Source organism: Ips typographus, linkage group LG6 (genome assembly GCF_016097725.1).
Source record: "Ips typographus isolate SLU linkage group LG6, UJ_Ityp_2.0, whole genome shotgun sequence".
In the NCBI taxonomy this organism is placed as follows: domain Eukaryota; kingdom Metazoa; phylum Arthropoda; class Insecta; order Coleoptera; family Curculionidae; genus Ips; species Ips typographus.
The window spans coordinates 11,035,321-11,050,773 of NC_138427.1; the positions used below are offsets into that span (position 1 = coordinate 11,035,321).

Below are 15,453 nucleotides of genomic sequence, written 5' to 3' on the forward strand. Positions count from 1 at the left end.
CAAATGCCAAATAACGTTTTGATTCTGACACCTTTAAATTTTTTAAGTAATGTTTTGTAATTTTTTTTAACTTTCTAAACTTACAACATACATACAAATCATGTAAACGTATATAAAATTACATAAATTAAACATTTTTATTGGCAATTAAAGCGAAACTGTAAGTTACATACTTTTGTGTAAAAATGTTTACCAACACATACCTTTCTGTGGTTTATTGAGTCGTGTTTATTTGTGGGAACCTTGATTAAACATAGGATTAGCTTAATTTAGTATTCTTGTATACCTGGAAATTATCTATAATTTGTGTAAATAGTGAGTGACTTTTTGAGTGGTGTTAAATTGCAACATTATCAGCATCATGCAATAGATTAATATGGGTCTTCTTTAGGCTGTACCAGATTATTCTCTTAAACTCCTCTGTAATTAAATAAGTTATAACTTTATAAGTGCAATGGACTATTAATTATTACCACCATGGATGAGGATTTAAGTCCAAATGATGACATTAGTGTGTGGGGGGATATTTATGGGAAAACACCTCCAAGAACTAAAATATCCAGGAAAGCTAGAGAGAAAAAGCATAGATACTCTGGGTAAGCTTCACTCAAGTAAATGTTGTTGTCCATGTTTGATTGTTTTTTACAGGATGGAAACCTCAACTACTAAAAGTCAAAAAGGGAAAACTCAATTGACTCGCAGAAACACTGTTAGTAGTATGTATGAAGAGTTGATAGCCAATGCTGATAAATCTGATTCTGAGCAAGGTTAGAACTAAATTGAAAACCAATTATTTAAAAAGGCTTTGCTTATCTTGGCACACTTCCATTAAACCACCAAAATTTCTGATGTTTTATGAAATCTATATTTGCTTCCTCCTAATAAAATATGGCATAGATATTAATATGCAGAGCATTACTGATAGATAGGAGTTTCATTTACACTTTGTCAGTGTGATAAATCTTAATGAATGTTATTACACCACCCACAATGAACATTAATAAAAGTTGTGTATTTCCTATTTTAATCTATGTGGTGTAACTAATTTTATAGGTACTGGTAAAAGAAGTAACAAGAGGCAGTTAAAACTGCTTCGTGGTTCTGAAAGGGATTTAAAGCTTGATATTGCCAGTGCTCAGGCTTCTAACCATTCAGTGACAAGGAAAAGTGAACAAGACAATTGGAATGGGAGTTATGAACCTAAAACTCCCAGTTATTCTATTGAAAGTTGCAAAAGGTTAGTAATACACTAATATGAATTTGTACTGTATACTCTGTATTTTTACCTGAATTAGTATATTGGTATGCAATGAGAAAAGTAACTTTTTAATGGTAACTTTGGTACTATGAAAAATGTGGCTAAAAGCTGTTATCATAAAACTATAGTCAGTTCAGTGACTTCTGAGTGTTGGGTCACAATCACCAGCAAAAAAATCAATGTTTATATGTATACCAACAATTAAACAATTTTTAGAAGGTTTAGAACACTTGTAGAGGTCTCTGATACTTTAGTCACACATTGCTGGTTTTCAGTAGCATTTATAGGTCTCTGACACTTTCAAAATGGTTCCAAAGGCCTCTGCCAATTTAAAACAGCTCTAGGAAGGTTTAAAACCCTTGTAGAACCCTCTGGCACTCTTAAGATGGTTCCCAGTAGCATTTCGAGGTCTCTGACACTTTCAAAATGACCTTAGAGGCCTCTGGCAATTTAAAACAGTTTTAGGAAGGTTTAAGACACACATTTATTACGATCACTGTGGAACATTGTACAAATCAATACTTTTAACTGAAATGTCTTTACTTTTAATACCAAATTGGCATCATTAAATCAGCAAATTCCTGACAGGTTTATGTGTTTATCTGGACGCACTTTGCCTTGTCACAAACAGTCAATAGAAAAAAAAGCCGATGTGGATGAAAGAAAGACTCTCCACAAAGAAATTTCCACCACAGAATGTCCGCAAAGCAGAGTTGATTTTTACCAGACTTTAAGCTTGTTGATTCGTATGGGTATGGGTAAAGAGGAAAAAACTCCGCGGAGAGGCGTAAGTTTGTTGCTATAGTTGAGTTAGATGATCGGCATAATTGATTTTGGCGAATTAGATGAGCAGGGAAGAATCAATTTGGCAAACAGAGCTTAAGGATTTAATTTGGTTGGAATTGCAAGCATATCACGCTGATCGGACTCCGATTGAAGAAGATGAGTACCTTTGTTCTGCTAGGGAGTCGGTGGAGCCACTTTTGCAAAATATTATGAACTATCGTTTTAAGAGGTTGGTCATTAAAACAAGTCTACAGGTTGTTTGTGATTGGCCAAAAAAGCGGCTGTTTTTCTTGACCAATCACAAACTCTTCCTGATACTGTATTGGCAGAAGTCAAAGGTTTTAAGCCGATACCTCATTTTAGGCATCCAAAAAAATATAGTTCACAAAACAGCGACAGTGGCGTCGAAGACGACTGTCCTGGCTGTAATTCTATTTACTGTTGTTCATGTATGGAAGCTCAAAATGACGCTTTAAAGGAAATCGAGGATTTAATGAAAAGACTCCAAGAAGCCGAGTCTTTATTTCCATCCTCTAAAGCTTTTGCAGAACTGTATCCACTGTATAACAGTCCTGAGTTTGTGTGTAGGGTCAGTAAGCTCAAAAGTCATCAAAACACGGTATTTTTTGAATGATTAACATTTCTAGGTAAAAGCGATAAGTTTGTGGTTCAACATGACAGAAATGCAAAGACTAAAATTGAATATTTTGGCTCGTTTAGTGCTTTGTTTAGAATCAAAGTCGGGCAATTGGCCGGTTATGTCCGATGAAATGTCTTCGGGCTCGTCCTCTGATAGCAATAACAGCGTCGGATCTTCTATGAGTGAAGGAAGTGTTTTGATGAAAAACGATTTGTATAATATTGTGCCTTTGGCATTATTAATTTCAAAGAAGGATCACAGTAATATAAGCCCCTACAGGAGGTATATTGAGAATATTCTGAAAACTAGAGCACTGCACAAGAGCTTGACTTTCTTGGAGGCCCTCCATTACAATGTGTTGCATAAAGTGCAGTTGACTTTAGATAAACCGGATGACATGGACATATTTTCAAAAGTATTGTATTGAAATAATCCTACCTTAGCAGATAGTAACTTATTCATTTAAGGTGATATGTGATACACAAGAGGAAGAATTGATCAGATATGGAAGTTGGAGTCCTGAAGCTAAAAATCTGGATTTACCTTCTTACAGGTCAATGTTTTTCTTTTTGTCGGGGGTGCCACTAGAAGTCATTAAAGAGTATTTGCAAATGCGATTGGAGCAAAAACCTGAAAATCCTTCACCGTTAAGTGTCAGACAATTAATGAGAGAACTTAAAGAGGGTATTTAACTTAACTGTTCAATTCTTGTGTGCGTGTGTGAAGCATAAATTTTCAGGTTTGCGTGTGGCCGTTAGAGAACGTAATCGCATCAATAAATACATTGCAGCCATAATATCGGGTACCGAAAATACGGTACCCGATTCTCAACAGAAAACTTTGGAAACGTTCGATGCGTGCATGACTAAAGTGTTTAAGGACTATCTCGAATATCTGGAGCATTGGGTGTTGCTGCACCACAACACGTTGCAAAAAAGCCTCCTCGAAGAGGAGTTTGAATTTTCGTTAACTGTGGTGAAACACATCGAAAACGGTCACGAAATGCTTGCCAATAAGTATGCGAATATATTAGGTAGAATTCTAGAAAGAAGTGCTGAAAGGTTGTTAGAGAAAATTGACGACTTTTCCAGCGATATTAGCAAGGAGGATGTGAACAGTTTGAAGTAATTTATTGATTATTTGATCTTATTTTATTTTGACTGGAGTTTTTAAATAGGCAAACAATGTTTAACATTTGCCGAGAACTGCAAAGCTTGTTCAATGATGAAAGGGAAATGAGCATGAAAACTTTAGCCTTTATCAGATCCTACAAAGTAAAGTGTCTACAGCATATCAATGTAGAAAGCTCCATTTTCATGAAGGTAACCTGGTGTGTAAACCTTATTACATTTTGTGTGATCTTAAAATGTTTTAGAATTCAATTATCGCCTTTAAGTGCATCATTCCCAAAGCAATAGCCAAAGTACAAAGCTTTTTTGACTATACTACCTTAGACGCTTTTGACGAATCCGATAAGCATGCCCTAACTAGCCGAATTAGGGAGATTCTAATGCAAATTTACCGCTTTGGTTTTGAGGTAACTCATTTTTCACAAATTGCAATCAAATTAAAAAATATTAAATTTCAGTTTTACAAAGAGATGACTGATGGCGTGCCACAGGAATACCGCTATAAAGTGGTTTACAGTATGGTTCATTTTGCTAAATTGTGGATGTCTTTTGTTACAGAAAGATGCGAAAGAGGAAGAGGTAAGTTGTCGATACTGTAATACTCATTTTACCAGTTTAAGAAAATAGTAGTAACAAGTTCTTTTGTTTTAATTGAGACTGCTTGAATTAGTGACACATTTTTGTTGATTAATCCTTCCTTCTTTCTATAGTGTTCCCTAAATGGGCTTTACTCTTTTTATTTTATTGATGAAGTGCCAGAGTCCTCTACAAGTGTCTTAAACCTTCCCATAACTGTTTTAAATTGTCAGAGAGGCCTTTATGAACATTTTGAATGTACCAGAGAATGTAAAAGCTACTGAGAAACTGCTAAAAAGTGCCAGAAGCTTCTACAAGTGCCTTAAACCTTTCTATAACTGTTTTAAATTGCCAGAGGCTTCTAGAATCATTTTTGAAGTGTCAAAGACCTCTAAATGCTACTAAGAACCTTCTAAAAACTGCAAGATTCCTCTACGAATGTCTTAAGCCTTTCTATAACTATTTTAAATTGCCAGAGAGACCTCTACAAGTTACTGCAAAGCTGCTAAAACGTGCCAGAGGCTTCTGCAAGTGTCTTAAACCTTCCTATAACTCTTTTAAATTGCCAGAGGCCTTTAGAATCATTTTTAAAGTGCCAAAGACCTCTAAATACTACTAAGAATCTTCTAAAAACTGCCAGATTCCTCTACAAGTGTCTTAAACCTTTCTATAACTGTTTCAAACTGCCAGAGATACCTCTAGGACCATTTTGAATGTGCCAGAGACCTCTACAAGCTACTGTGAAGCTACTAAAACGTGCCAGGGACTTCTACAAGTGTCTTAAACCTTCCTATAACTCTTTTAAATTGCCAGAGGCTTCAAGAACTATTTTGAAAGTGTTAGAGACCTCTAATAGCTACTGAGAAACTGCTAAAAAGTGCCAGAATCTTGTACAAGTGTCTTAAACCTTCCTATAACAGTTTTAAATTTGCCAGAGGCCTATAGAATCATTTTTAAAGTGCCAAAGACCTCTAAATGCTACTGAGAACCTTCTAGAGAAGAACATGCTACGAGAAATGACTATACCTTTTATATTAGGAATGAGACCGAGATGGGCCAATCAGGGAATGGAGTTTTTACTGACGGTGTGCGAGCCAGCCAACACTAGATACCTAACCGAGGACGAATTTGAGGATCTGAAGAAGACTATGGACGATTGCATATCTCATTTGATCGGTAAGTACAATTAGATAAAAAAAAATATAATTCATGCAAACATAAATGAAATAAGTACTTTTGACTAATTTATGTTAAATAACAATGTGTGATTCTTATCACTTTTGGTACAAATTAACGTATTTAGGTACAACAGCGCCTTCAACGCCAGAAAGCGGTTTCTATTCAGCCTCACCACGTATGTCCTTAGACCATATCCGTTCCAAGTCCAGAGGATCATCCCCGAGTCCCAGACCGACGTATAAAAGCCAAAGATCGGCACCAATTCGTAAAACTAGCATGGAACAACAGTCTCCTAGCGGAGATTCTTTGGACAGTTTGACTATTAGTTTTACCTCAAACTCCAGGTAGTCACCGTCACTGTCCCAAGTATCTGTGGGTTTTTAACACTGATTGTTTACAGTGTGATAAAAGAAGAACGATCTCCGAGCGTAGTGAAAATAAAACTACCACCGAAAGTTCACGCGGAACGAGTTCAGGACGCTATCGAGTCGTTAGAGTGTAGAATTGATGAAAAACTGCACAAAGAACAACTTATAGGGAAAGTTTTGCAGTTTAGCACGGAGAAGAAAAATCACGTAAGGAGGCGTAATGTTACATTCTCCTGGCAAAGGGGTATTAAAATTGGTAAGTTTTTGTTTTTTGCATTGAAGTCAGTCACAATAACAACACTCTCAGGGCAGGGACGATTTGGTAAAGTTTACACCGCCGTAAATAACAATACGGGTGAAATGATGGCTGTGAAAGAAATTGCTCTACAACACAATGACTCTGTTACAATAAAACGCGTTTCGGACGAAATGAAAATTTTGGAAGGAATTTCTCATAGAAATTTGGTTAAATATTACGGCGTTGAGGTGTACACCGTAAGTGTCCAGTGGTTAATAACCAAATTTGTTTTTAACGTTCATGGAATTCTTGCAGGACAAACTGTTACTGTTTATGGAATTTTGCGCCGAAGGCACTTTAGAAAACTTAATCAACGCAACTGAAAATGGTTTGCCCGAGTTGCTGGTGCGCAAATACACGTGCCAGCTACTATGCGGCGTGGCTTGCCTGCACGAGCACGGCATTGTTCACCGCGACATAAAGCCCGCCAATATATTTTTAACGCAAGAGGGAAATTGTTTGAAAATTGGAGATTTTGGTTGCGCCGCCAAAATAAAGAGCAACTCAACCATGCCCGGGGAATTGCAAGGTTTTGTTGGAACCCAAGGTAGTAATCTTGAGTCATTTAAATCAAATTGCATTATTTGACTTGATCTATTGTAGCTTACATGGCTCCGGAAGTATTTACAAAAAACATGAACGAAGGACATGGGCGTGCAGCCGATATTTGGTCGGTAGGGTGCGTGGTAATCGAAATGGCGTCTGCCAAGGTAAGTCTAATTAGTCTTAGGACCGTTTTAGACTATTAAATTTTTTATATTGAACAATTTTCTGTCTAAGAGAGATTGAATAGCGTCATACAGTAAATTAGCCCGAAAATTGATTAGGATTGAAAAATGGACGAAAAATAGACCCGGTTCTATTTTTCAACCAATTTCTAGGCCAATTATATGCGTATGGGGCCAACAGAAAAAAAGCAATTTTCTAATCTTCAATAAAATTGAGTTTGAAAGAAACCGTCTTAGAAAGGTTTAGTTACGTTACGAGAGGAGTACTGAAGCAAACAGGAGAATAGAACATTTGATTTAGATCATCTATAGTTGGATTTTTACCTTTTGAGAATGACGTCATCTTTTTACATCTTTGTTTATCGCATATCAAACATATGAAATAAACAATTTTAGCAAAAAAGGCACGTTGTTAATTTTGTCGTCCTGTCAAATTAAAAACGTTGACATTTACTGTCACTTTGATTTAAACGAATATCAAAGGTATAAAAATGCTGCGCTACAATGAGAAGGCCCAAATGCTAATTCTAAATGTGCTGCTTTTTTTCGAGTACGAAAAGAAACAGTTTCCAGATGTCAACTGAAACTCTCATGATCACTCATTTTTCAAAGCATTTGTAGGTTAAAATTTGTGATCTAATTCCAGACATGCGTGTTTTTTCACCTGCTTGACGTCATTCTCAAAGGGTAAAATTTTGACTATATGACTTTTCTTAATTAATTAAAAACCAGTCCAAAAACAGTAACGTCATTAGGAATGACACTAATGACATAAAGAAAGCATTTCTCTGTCTGATTGCATCCAATATAGGATCATATCTTGGCTGTAATGTAAAACAATATAAAATTTGATAGGAACCAAGATTTGCTGCAAGTTTGTTTCAATCTATTGTTCAAGATCTTGTATAAGAAATTGGATAGTCTAAAACGGCCTTTAAATTGTTTACTCCAACTTGATTTTTAGCGCCCTTGGGCCCAGTATGACTCAAATTATCAGATCATGTTCAAAGTGGGCATGGGGCAAAGCCCCGATCCACCTGACAACATGATTGAAGAAGGACTCGATTTTCTTCATCTCTGTTTCAAGCACAATCCCAAAGAGCGCGCGACTGCACAAGAACTACTCGCGCACAACTTTGTCAAGGTAGGGGATGATTTAATCTAAAGTATTTTTTGGAGTAACAGTCTTGTGATAAAAGTGGCAGTATATTAATGGTAGGTTGGAGACTGTTATTCTATTTAGACTATATTTTTACTACTACTATTTTGTTATTGATAAGAAAAGCTTTTAGAAAACAGTTTCAAGTGTAGATTTCAAATTTTAACTAGCTTTAGATATTTTTAGATTAGCCAAATTTTACATTCCTATTTTATAGTTGACTGTCAACACTTTACATTAAAGTGAACTTAAATGTTTCAGGTTATTGTTTAAATTTACAGACAAATGTTAGTAGAGTTTATGCAATTGTATGTTTTAACTGAATAAAAAATTTTAGCATTAGGACAAGAATAAGCTGTTTTAAGGCTTTTGTTCAGATTAATGGTAAGTGTATCTTAAATCACAGTGGACAGTTTGTGATTGGTAAAAAAGCTTTTTCTTGACCAATCAGAAACTGTAAGCATGACAGGAATTGGAAATAAAAGGTGCTAATGAGATTAAACATTGAACAGTTGGTTGTAAAAATTTATTTTATACAAAAACTTAACATCATGTTTTCCCCTCAACTCTTGATTTTACATAAGCCTTATAATCCTCTTCAGTTAACAACTTTAAGTCAACAATCAAATTGTCAATTGAATTTGAATTCCGGCCAAATCTTTGTGGATTTAACACTGCAATATAACCTAATTTTTTATAATTTGTAATCAGTAAATTGGGATTCTCCACTACAAGATGGTTCACTTCAATCAGTGAAGCTGGAATGCAGCAATATACTGGGTACTCTTTATCCACGTCTTTGCACTTTATAGAGCACAGAATGGTGTTTTTAGACAATTTTTTCGCCCCGGCCTTTTTCTTTCCCGATATCGTTATGTTTGATCTGTCCTCACCGTTTATATTAAAATTGATTCGCTCTATAGTGTAGTTGTGCCGGAATATGTCGTGTCCGTGTGCTATTGATATAAGTACAAGTTTGTTGGTGTGAAATCGTAGGATTACGTCGTGGTTTTCTGCTTCAGTGTTGAAACTTGTGCAGTATCGGTTGTCGTAGTATCGCTCATGGTATGGCTGGAAGTTTTCAATTGCTTCGGCAGAAATGCTGTCTAAAATTGGAACCGACAGTCGTTCAATAGTGTCCAGGATTTCTTTGTCATCATCAGTTTGATTCATTTTCTAGTTTTTTTAAATAAAAAAGTTACTTTTTGTTTGTGTTTACGTTGTTGACTTCAATTAAGGTTATTTCCAAGAAAATCTTCAACTTAAAAAGAAGACTTTCTGCACCTAACCTTACTACTTAAACTGACAGCTGTCAAAAACCAAAACATTGAGGTACAAAACAAAAATATAATGCTTTTTCATCTTAAAAAAATTTGTTAAAATGTTTGGAATACCTGAAAACAAATTACCGGAGTGTCTTAAAGATGAAAATCGCCAGAACGTACTATTTGCCCCTTTAAGAAACAGAAGTGTCAACTCCAAGGACTGGGAGGACAAAATTACTACTTGGAAGTCCATCATTAAAATCTACTGTGAAACCACCAACAAATACCATTTTACCCTATCCTCACTGAATGAAGTCTTTATTAGACACGGTAGGCCTCCACCATGTTTAAGTGAAGTGCTAAATGATATGATTAGAAATCATGAAGTTGAAGTGATGGATTTGTTTTTGAGGAAAGTCTCCCACACTTGGAGTGGTTGGTTGACTGATGTGGTGATCAAGCGTCCTCTTAGCTGGTCCTACAATACCGTCAAAAAAAGCATTTTTCCTACTATAAATGGCCAGTATGTACATTTAGAGGTGGTGAAAAATAAAAGTGAGGAATTGCTCCTCATGATACCACAAAACTTTAAGAATAAAGTTTTGACCTTCAAGGAACTACTAGCAGCTTTAAACTACAGTTCTGATAATGCTAATACTGAAAATTTCAAATTGTTGCTGCATTATTTGGAAAATCAACAGAAAATTTCAGTAAAAATGTTGCAGAATGACAGTGGGAAAAATGAGCTGGATAAATTGTTGATAAAGTTTGGAGATGGGCATTCTGTCACTCCTATTACTGATGTGGATGTTGGTATTCACACTTTAGAACAAAATGAAAAGTTAATCTCAAAACATGTTGAAGACTTGGAGGATCAAATTGATAAATGTGTTGAAGAAGCTAAAAGTCATTTGCAGAAAAAGCACAAACAATTGGTAAGTGTATGGTATTAATAAAGTTCTTGCTTTCTTACTTAGAGAATGTTTTAGGCTAAAAGTTGCCTAGTAAAAAAACACCAGTTAGAAAAACAACTAGACAAAAAAGCCAGTGCCCTACACAATGTGCAAAACTGTCTGGAGCAACTCAAAGGAACCCACACTAATGCACACGTTTGGGAAGCTTACAAAAACGCCTTGGACGCGTTTAATACCACTTATGCTGACACAGGAATGAGTGAAGAAGCAGTTGATGAAACAATGCTAAAACTGGGTGAAGCACTGGACACTCATGATGATATTCAAGCTGCTTTGGCACGTTCGCCAACTTTAGATGAAGAGACATCAGCCTTAGAGCAGGAATTGGAGGAATTAATGAAGTCCGATTTGACAAATCAAGATCAACCACCTAATGACAATAGTGGTGAGAGTGATGATCTTGAGAAGAGGTTTGAGAATTTGTCAATCAATTTACCAGCAGTTCCAAATGACTCACCTGAAGTAACTTTACAAGAAGCCACATAAGTTTTATGCATGATGGGATTAAATTTCATAATTTTGAATTGAAAGGAATTAAGCATTTTGTGGAGTGTTTCAAGTTTAATTAAATTAATCTTGCATCTGCATTCTTGGAATGACCTTATATTTGATTTGTATAATATTGTGTCATTAATATTGGGATAACTGGTCCTATTTTAAACTTTGTTTTTGTATAATCTCTCTATTAAATAAATAAACGGTTTTGTTTACAAAAATTTTTTATTTTGGTCATTACAATAATTACACCATCAGCGCAGATTCTATTGCCACAACACGTTTTGTCCAAACAGTAATCGGACAAAGCACTAATTACTGCGAGTTGCCCTCCAAAACTGAAACAACCTGTTACTGAGGGAATGTTTGGAAAATTAACCTTTATTTTCTGAATAATTAACAAAATGGTAAGTCAGTTTGTGGGGGATAATTTCATTTATACCTGACAAAATTTACAATAATTAATCATATCTGACTGGTATACCACAAAATGAGCGTTATAATAAAAAATAATGAAAACTGCAACAATATAACACTATGTTCTTGACACAATATCTAAATAGATTTTTACATCTTTTAATAGAAAACGTTTTGAAATTTGACCGTAAACTGCATTATAAATGGTTCAGTATAGTGAATATAAGGGCACCGTTGTCAAATATTGAATTATTGTGGTTGAAACACCAAAAAAACAATCTAATTTAATAATCATCCACATCAAATTCTCCGGCGTCTAGCTCGTCCAGTTGCAAACTCTGGAAATCGACCTTGTATCTGAGGAGACCTGCAAACACAAAACAGTCATTATACACATTGCAGTGTCTGTAAATATACTATTAATACAGAAACTACACTATTTTAAATTGAAATAAAATCAGGGAACAGCAAGTGTATGATAATTGGCTTTGCAAAACACAAACTCTACAAAACCACATACCAACCTTAATAATCATCAAGATCAAAGTCATCTAGAGGCTCATCGGCCTGTAGCGACTGAAAATCGACTTTGTAACGTAGAATCCCTGTCATTTCCATTGGCCGCGTGAATAAAAACGCGTTCAAAATTAATTTCGACAATAACGTGAAAAACCGCCTAATAGGATATAGGAACAACGTTTACTCACCGCCAATTCCACCAAAACCTCGTACAAATTGAGAGCCTTCTTGAGATTTGTCAGTGATAATTTCTAGGGTAGCGCCAAAGTTTTTGTAGTTGTTTGCCAGCCATTCTAGCAACGGCTGACACTCGACCAGCTCCAATTCGACCCCGGTCTGAAATTCAATTTACTACAATTCAGTTAATTAAATTTTATTTGGACGAACCTCTTTGTCCGTGAAATGGGTTTTGTCTTTCTCTTGTTCCGGAGTTAAATGCAGCACCGTTTCTGTCCCCGTCGCGTGGTTTTTAAGAACGTATCTTTGAATATCGAGATTTTCCCAGCAAATCAACGTTTCAACCGAACCCAATTCCAAGCCCCTCAACGTGTCTTCTACTCCAAAACAATACTTTCCAGTGTCTTGACTAATTTCATCGAAATATCTACACAACAAATCATGTTAGTGATTATGATGAGTATCAATTTGAAAGCATACCTTCCAATAAGTTTCTTTTCTTGAATGAACTTAACGTTTTGCAAAGATTCTGCTGCTAATTCTATAGCTTGATTGAAACCATTTTCCCCACCATAAGAAACATCAACTAATTTAATTACTTTAGCTTGTAACCTCTACAAAATTAGACAGTTAAGAATGTGATACAAATCCCCCAAACCAACTTACAGGATCAAACATATCAGATTGACTAAGTTCAGTCTTAAAGTCCGCGCTACCGGCCAAAATTAGACCGGCAATGTTCGGTTTATCGTTGGTGATAAACAGTTGTGTGGCCACTTCGGCCACTTTTCTCACGTAATTGTGCCGCTTTTCCATTCTCAAACGGGCGAAACGCAACGCGGACTGACCGCCTCTGCCGTGTTTTTTCGGCAGGTCGACCGTGAATTTGTGCAACACCTCTCTAGTGTTTCCTTGCAACGTACCAAACAACGCTCCATTACCGTCCATCACTATGAAACCGAACTTGTTGTCGTCGGCCAACAAGGCAGTAAGTGCCTCAGTGTGGAATTTATTGTCGCACAAATAGAGAGATGTATTGATGGGTTTGAATGGCTCAAAATCGATGTTGACTTTCTTTTCTTTACCCTCATCCGTCACTATTGTGCCGCAATAGATTACTAAACCGTTTGGTGGCACTAAAATAAAAACTCCTCATTTAGTTGGCAATTATTTTAAGTGTATTTGGGTGGAAGTGGAGAAACCTTTAGAGCCATTTTGAAAGTGCCAGAAGCTTCTACAAGTGTCTTAAACCTTTAGAGAGTTGTTTTAAACTGTCAAAGGCCTCTAGGAACATTTTGAATGTGCCAAATACCTCTAAATACTACTGAGAACTTCTCAAAAGTTCAATAGCCCTCTACAACTGTCTTAAACTTTCCTAGAACTGTTTTAAATTGCCAGAGGCCTCTAGGGCCATTTTCAAAGTTCCATAAACCTCTAAATACTATTCAGAACCTTCTAAAAACTTCTAAAAGCTTCTTCAAGTGTCTTAAACTTTTAGAGTTGTTTTAAACTGTCAAAGGCCTCTAGGAACCTTTTGAATGTGCCAAAGACCTCTAAATACTAGTGAGAACTTCTGAAAAGTTCCATAGCCCTCTAGGGCCATTTTCAAAGTTCCATAAACCTCTAAATACTATTCAGAACCTTCTAAAACCTTCTTCAAGTGTCTTAAACCTTTACAAAGTTGTTTTAAACTGTCAAAGACCTCTAGGAACCTTTTGAATGTGCCAAAACCTTTAAATAATACTGAGAACTTCTCAAAAGTTCAAAAGCCCTCTACAACTGTCTTAAACTTTCCTAGAACGGTTTTAAATTTCCAGAGGCCTCTAGGGCCATTTTCAAAACTCCATAAACCTCTAAATACTAATCAGAACCTTCTAACAAGTGCCAAAAGCTGCTTCAAGTGTGTTGAACATTTCCAGAGTTGTTTTAAATTGGCAGAGGCCTCTAGCACAGTTTTGAAAGTTCCATAGACCTCTAAATGCTATTGAAGACATTTTAAAAGAGCCAGGGGCTTCAACAAGTGTTCTAAACTTTGTATAAGAATTGTTTAAAATTACCAGAGGCCCCTAAATACTAGAATATAACTGAAAACCTAAAAATTGCCACTTACTTACAGACTTGGTATTCAATATACTTCCTGTGAAAATTAATCTTTTAAGGTATTTTGTTGTCCAGGGTTCCATTTTTATTATAATCAAGTCTAGTAAACAATGCAAGAGAATTAAAAAAAAACAATTCTACAACAGAAATCAGGTCACAAACTCACCAAGTTGTTAAATTTGACTTGCAGAACATAATTTAGTTAAAATGAACAAAAAACCTCAGCAGGAAATTAATTGAAGTACCCAATTTTGCTATACAAAATTTACAGTATTTAGAGAACTTGAAGCATTATAATAAAACAAAAAATGGCCACAAAAATCATAATTATAGCTTGAAAGTAGGGGAGGTGAGGGGTTCACTTCTTTTTTGATTTAAGACTGGTAAGATAACTTAGAAACTTATACAAACCTTTAGTGTATAGTTTTAGACGGTGTTGCACAGAAGTAATGGCACCCAATACAGACAGTCTGTTCACGCGAGACTTAATATTTGATGCTGTTCCAAATTCATCAGCCAACATCTTACTGACTCTTGATATTTGATCCTTGGGAGGGATTATGAGAGATATCATACTGGTTCCATTTCTGAAATACAAACCAAAAAGTTTTTGACCCCAACATTCACTATTTGATTATGGGTCATTAAAGTTATTTAGGTCAGTACAGAGTTTGCTAACTGATAGGATTTCCTACTTAAAGCAACTAGTGGAAATTGATTTTGGACTACTCCAGATAGAATGTTGAAAAAAGACAATCAATCAGCAGTTACTAAACTAGTTATTCCAGTGAAACAAAGCATTTAAAAACCAAATAAACTGGTAATTTAACAGACAATATGTTTGCCACATCATTACTCACCCCCTTGCCAATTCCAAGCTCTTGATCAGTTTCTTTATTTTCCATATTTCTACGTTACGATCGGCGGACGTTTCCTCTCCAGACATTCTCGTAAACGAAAAACTTTATAATGGGAGTGGATACCTGTGACTCCTATGAGGATAGCGTGATTTACTAATGCCGATGAACTTTTTGTCCCAGTCACTTCTTTACTGGTTTCAATGCACCTCTAACTGGTTCTAACTGGAATAACAAACCTCGTTCAGTGACAAAATCGAATTCGGAACGTCTGTTAACTGGTAACACTAATAACACGGGTGCTTACCCAAATATTTTACTGAAACAAAGGGAGCCAGAAATAAGAACCAGCAAGGGGAAATCCAAAAGAAAAGCGTGTTCCTAATGGAAATTTCTCCCAAAATTTAATGACATTGATGTATGTCATGTCAGAGTCAAGTTAACTCTACTCTTCCAAGTTTAAAAGGCAAGCAACTACTACAAACATGTCAACAGAGAAGAAAACACCTACATTCACACCTAACCTC

The 15,453-nt window shown here is 35.8% G+C and overlaps 4 protein-coding genes and 1 long non-coding RNA gene across 7 annotated transcripts; 2 read left to right on the forward strand and 3 right to left on the reverse strand.

Moving 5' to 3' along the window:
• The first annotated feature begins 22 nt into the window (after window positions 1-22).
• On the forward strand, window positions 23-8,631 carry Mekk1 (mitogen-activated protein kinase kinase kinase 4). Of its 2 annotated transcripts, none has more exons than XM_081982084.1 (20): window positions 23-160; window positions 392-596; window positions 649-767; window positions 1,054-1,237; window positions 1,847-2,045; window positions 2,104-2,273; window positions 2,408-2,633; window positions 2,692-3,099; window positions 3,152-3,368; window positions 3,424-3,808; window positions 3,862-4,006; window positions 4,060-4,221; window positions 4,273-4,393; window positions 5,429-5,566; window positions 5,694-5,913; window positions 5,970-6,193; window positions 6,245-6,432; window positions 6,491-6,782; window positions 6,839-6,945; window positions 7,928-8,631. In XM_081982084.1, the coding sequence occupies exons 2-20, from the start codon at window positions 478-480 to the stop codon at window positions 8,126-8,128; spliced, it is 3,825 nt and encodes a 1,274-aa protein (XP_081838210.1). In that variant the 5' UTR covers window positions 23-160; window positions 392-477; the 3' UTR covers window positions 8,129-8,631. The 2 variants fall into 2 exon arrangements, with proteins under 2 accessions (XP_081838210.1, XP_081838209.1); XM_081982083.1 differs by lacking the exon at window positions 23-160 and adding an exon at window positions 173-315.
• On the reverse strand, window positions 124-612 carry LOC145730750 (uncharacterized). The gene is made up of 2 exons (XR_014178675.1): window positions 474-612; window positions 124-420 (listed from the first exon to the last, which is right to left on the reverse strand). It is a non-coding gene; the product is annotated as an uncharacterized LOC145730750 (long non-coding RNA).
• Window positions 8,632-8,634: 3 nt separating the features above from the next.
• On the reverse strand, window positions 8,635-9,295 carry LOC145730747 (protein Abitram). Its single transcript, XM_081982112.1, has one exon. The coding sequence runs from the start codon at window positions 9,293-9,295 to the stop codon at window positions 8,672-8,674; it is 624 nt and encodes a 207-aa protein (XP_081838238.1). The 3' UTR covers window positions 8,635-8,671.
• A 55-nt stretch (window positions 9,296-9,350) lies between these two features.
• LOC145730739 (charged multivesicular body protein 7) lies at window positions 9,351-11,077 on the forward strand. Its single transcript, XM_081982092.1, has 2 exons — window positions 9,351-10,322; window positions 10,377-11,077. The coding sequence occupies exons 1-2, from the start codon at window positions 9,504-9,506 to the stop codon at window positions 10,845-10,847; spliced, it is 1,290 nt and encodes a 429-aa protein (XP_081838218.1). The 5' UTR covers window positions 9,351-9,503; the 3' UTR covers window positions 10,848-11,077.
• eRF1 (eukaryotic release factor 1) lies at window positions 11,063-15,388 on the reverse strand. 2 transcript variants are annotated; one of them, XM_081982090.1, is made up of 9 exons: window positions 15,234-15,388; window positions 14,930-15,151; window positions 14,481-14,656; window positions 12,636-13,105; window positions 12,450-12,583; window positions 12,180-12,396; window positions 11,981-12,128; window positions 11,798-11,878; window positions 11,063-11,640 (listed from the first exon to the last, which is right to left on the reverse strand). In XM_081982090.1, exons 2-8 carry the CDS (start codon window positions 15,013-15,015, stop codon window positions 11,799-11,801), a joined length of 1,311 nt encoding a protein of 436 aa, XP_081838216.1. In that variant the 5' UTR covers window positions 15,016-15,151; window positions 15,234-15,388; the 3' UTR covers window positions 11,063-11,640; window position 11,798. The 2 variants fall into 2 exon arrangements, with proteins under 2 accessions (XP_081838216.1, XP_081838215.1); XM_081982089.1 differs by lacking the exon at window positions 11,798-11,878.
• Window positions 15,389-15,453: the final 65 nt, after the last annotated feature.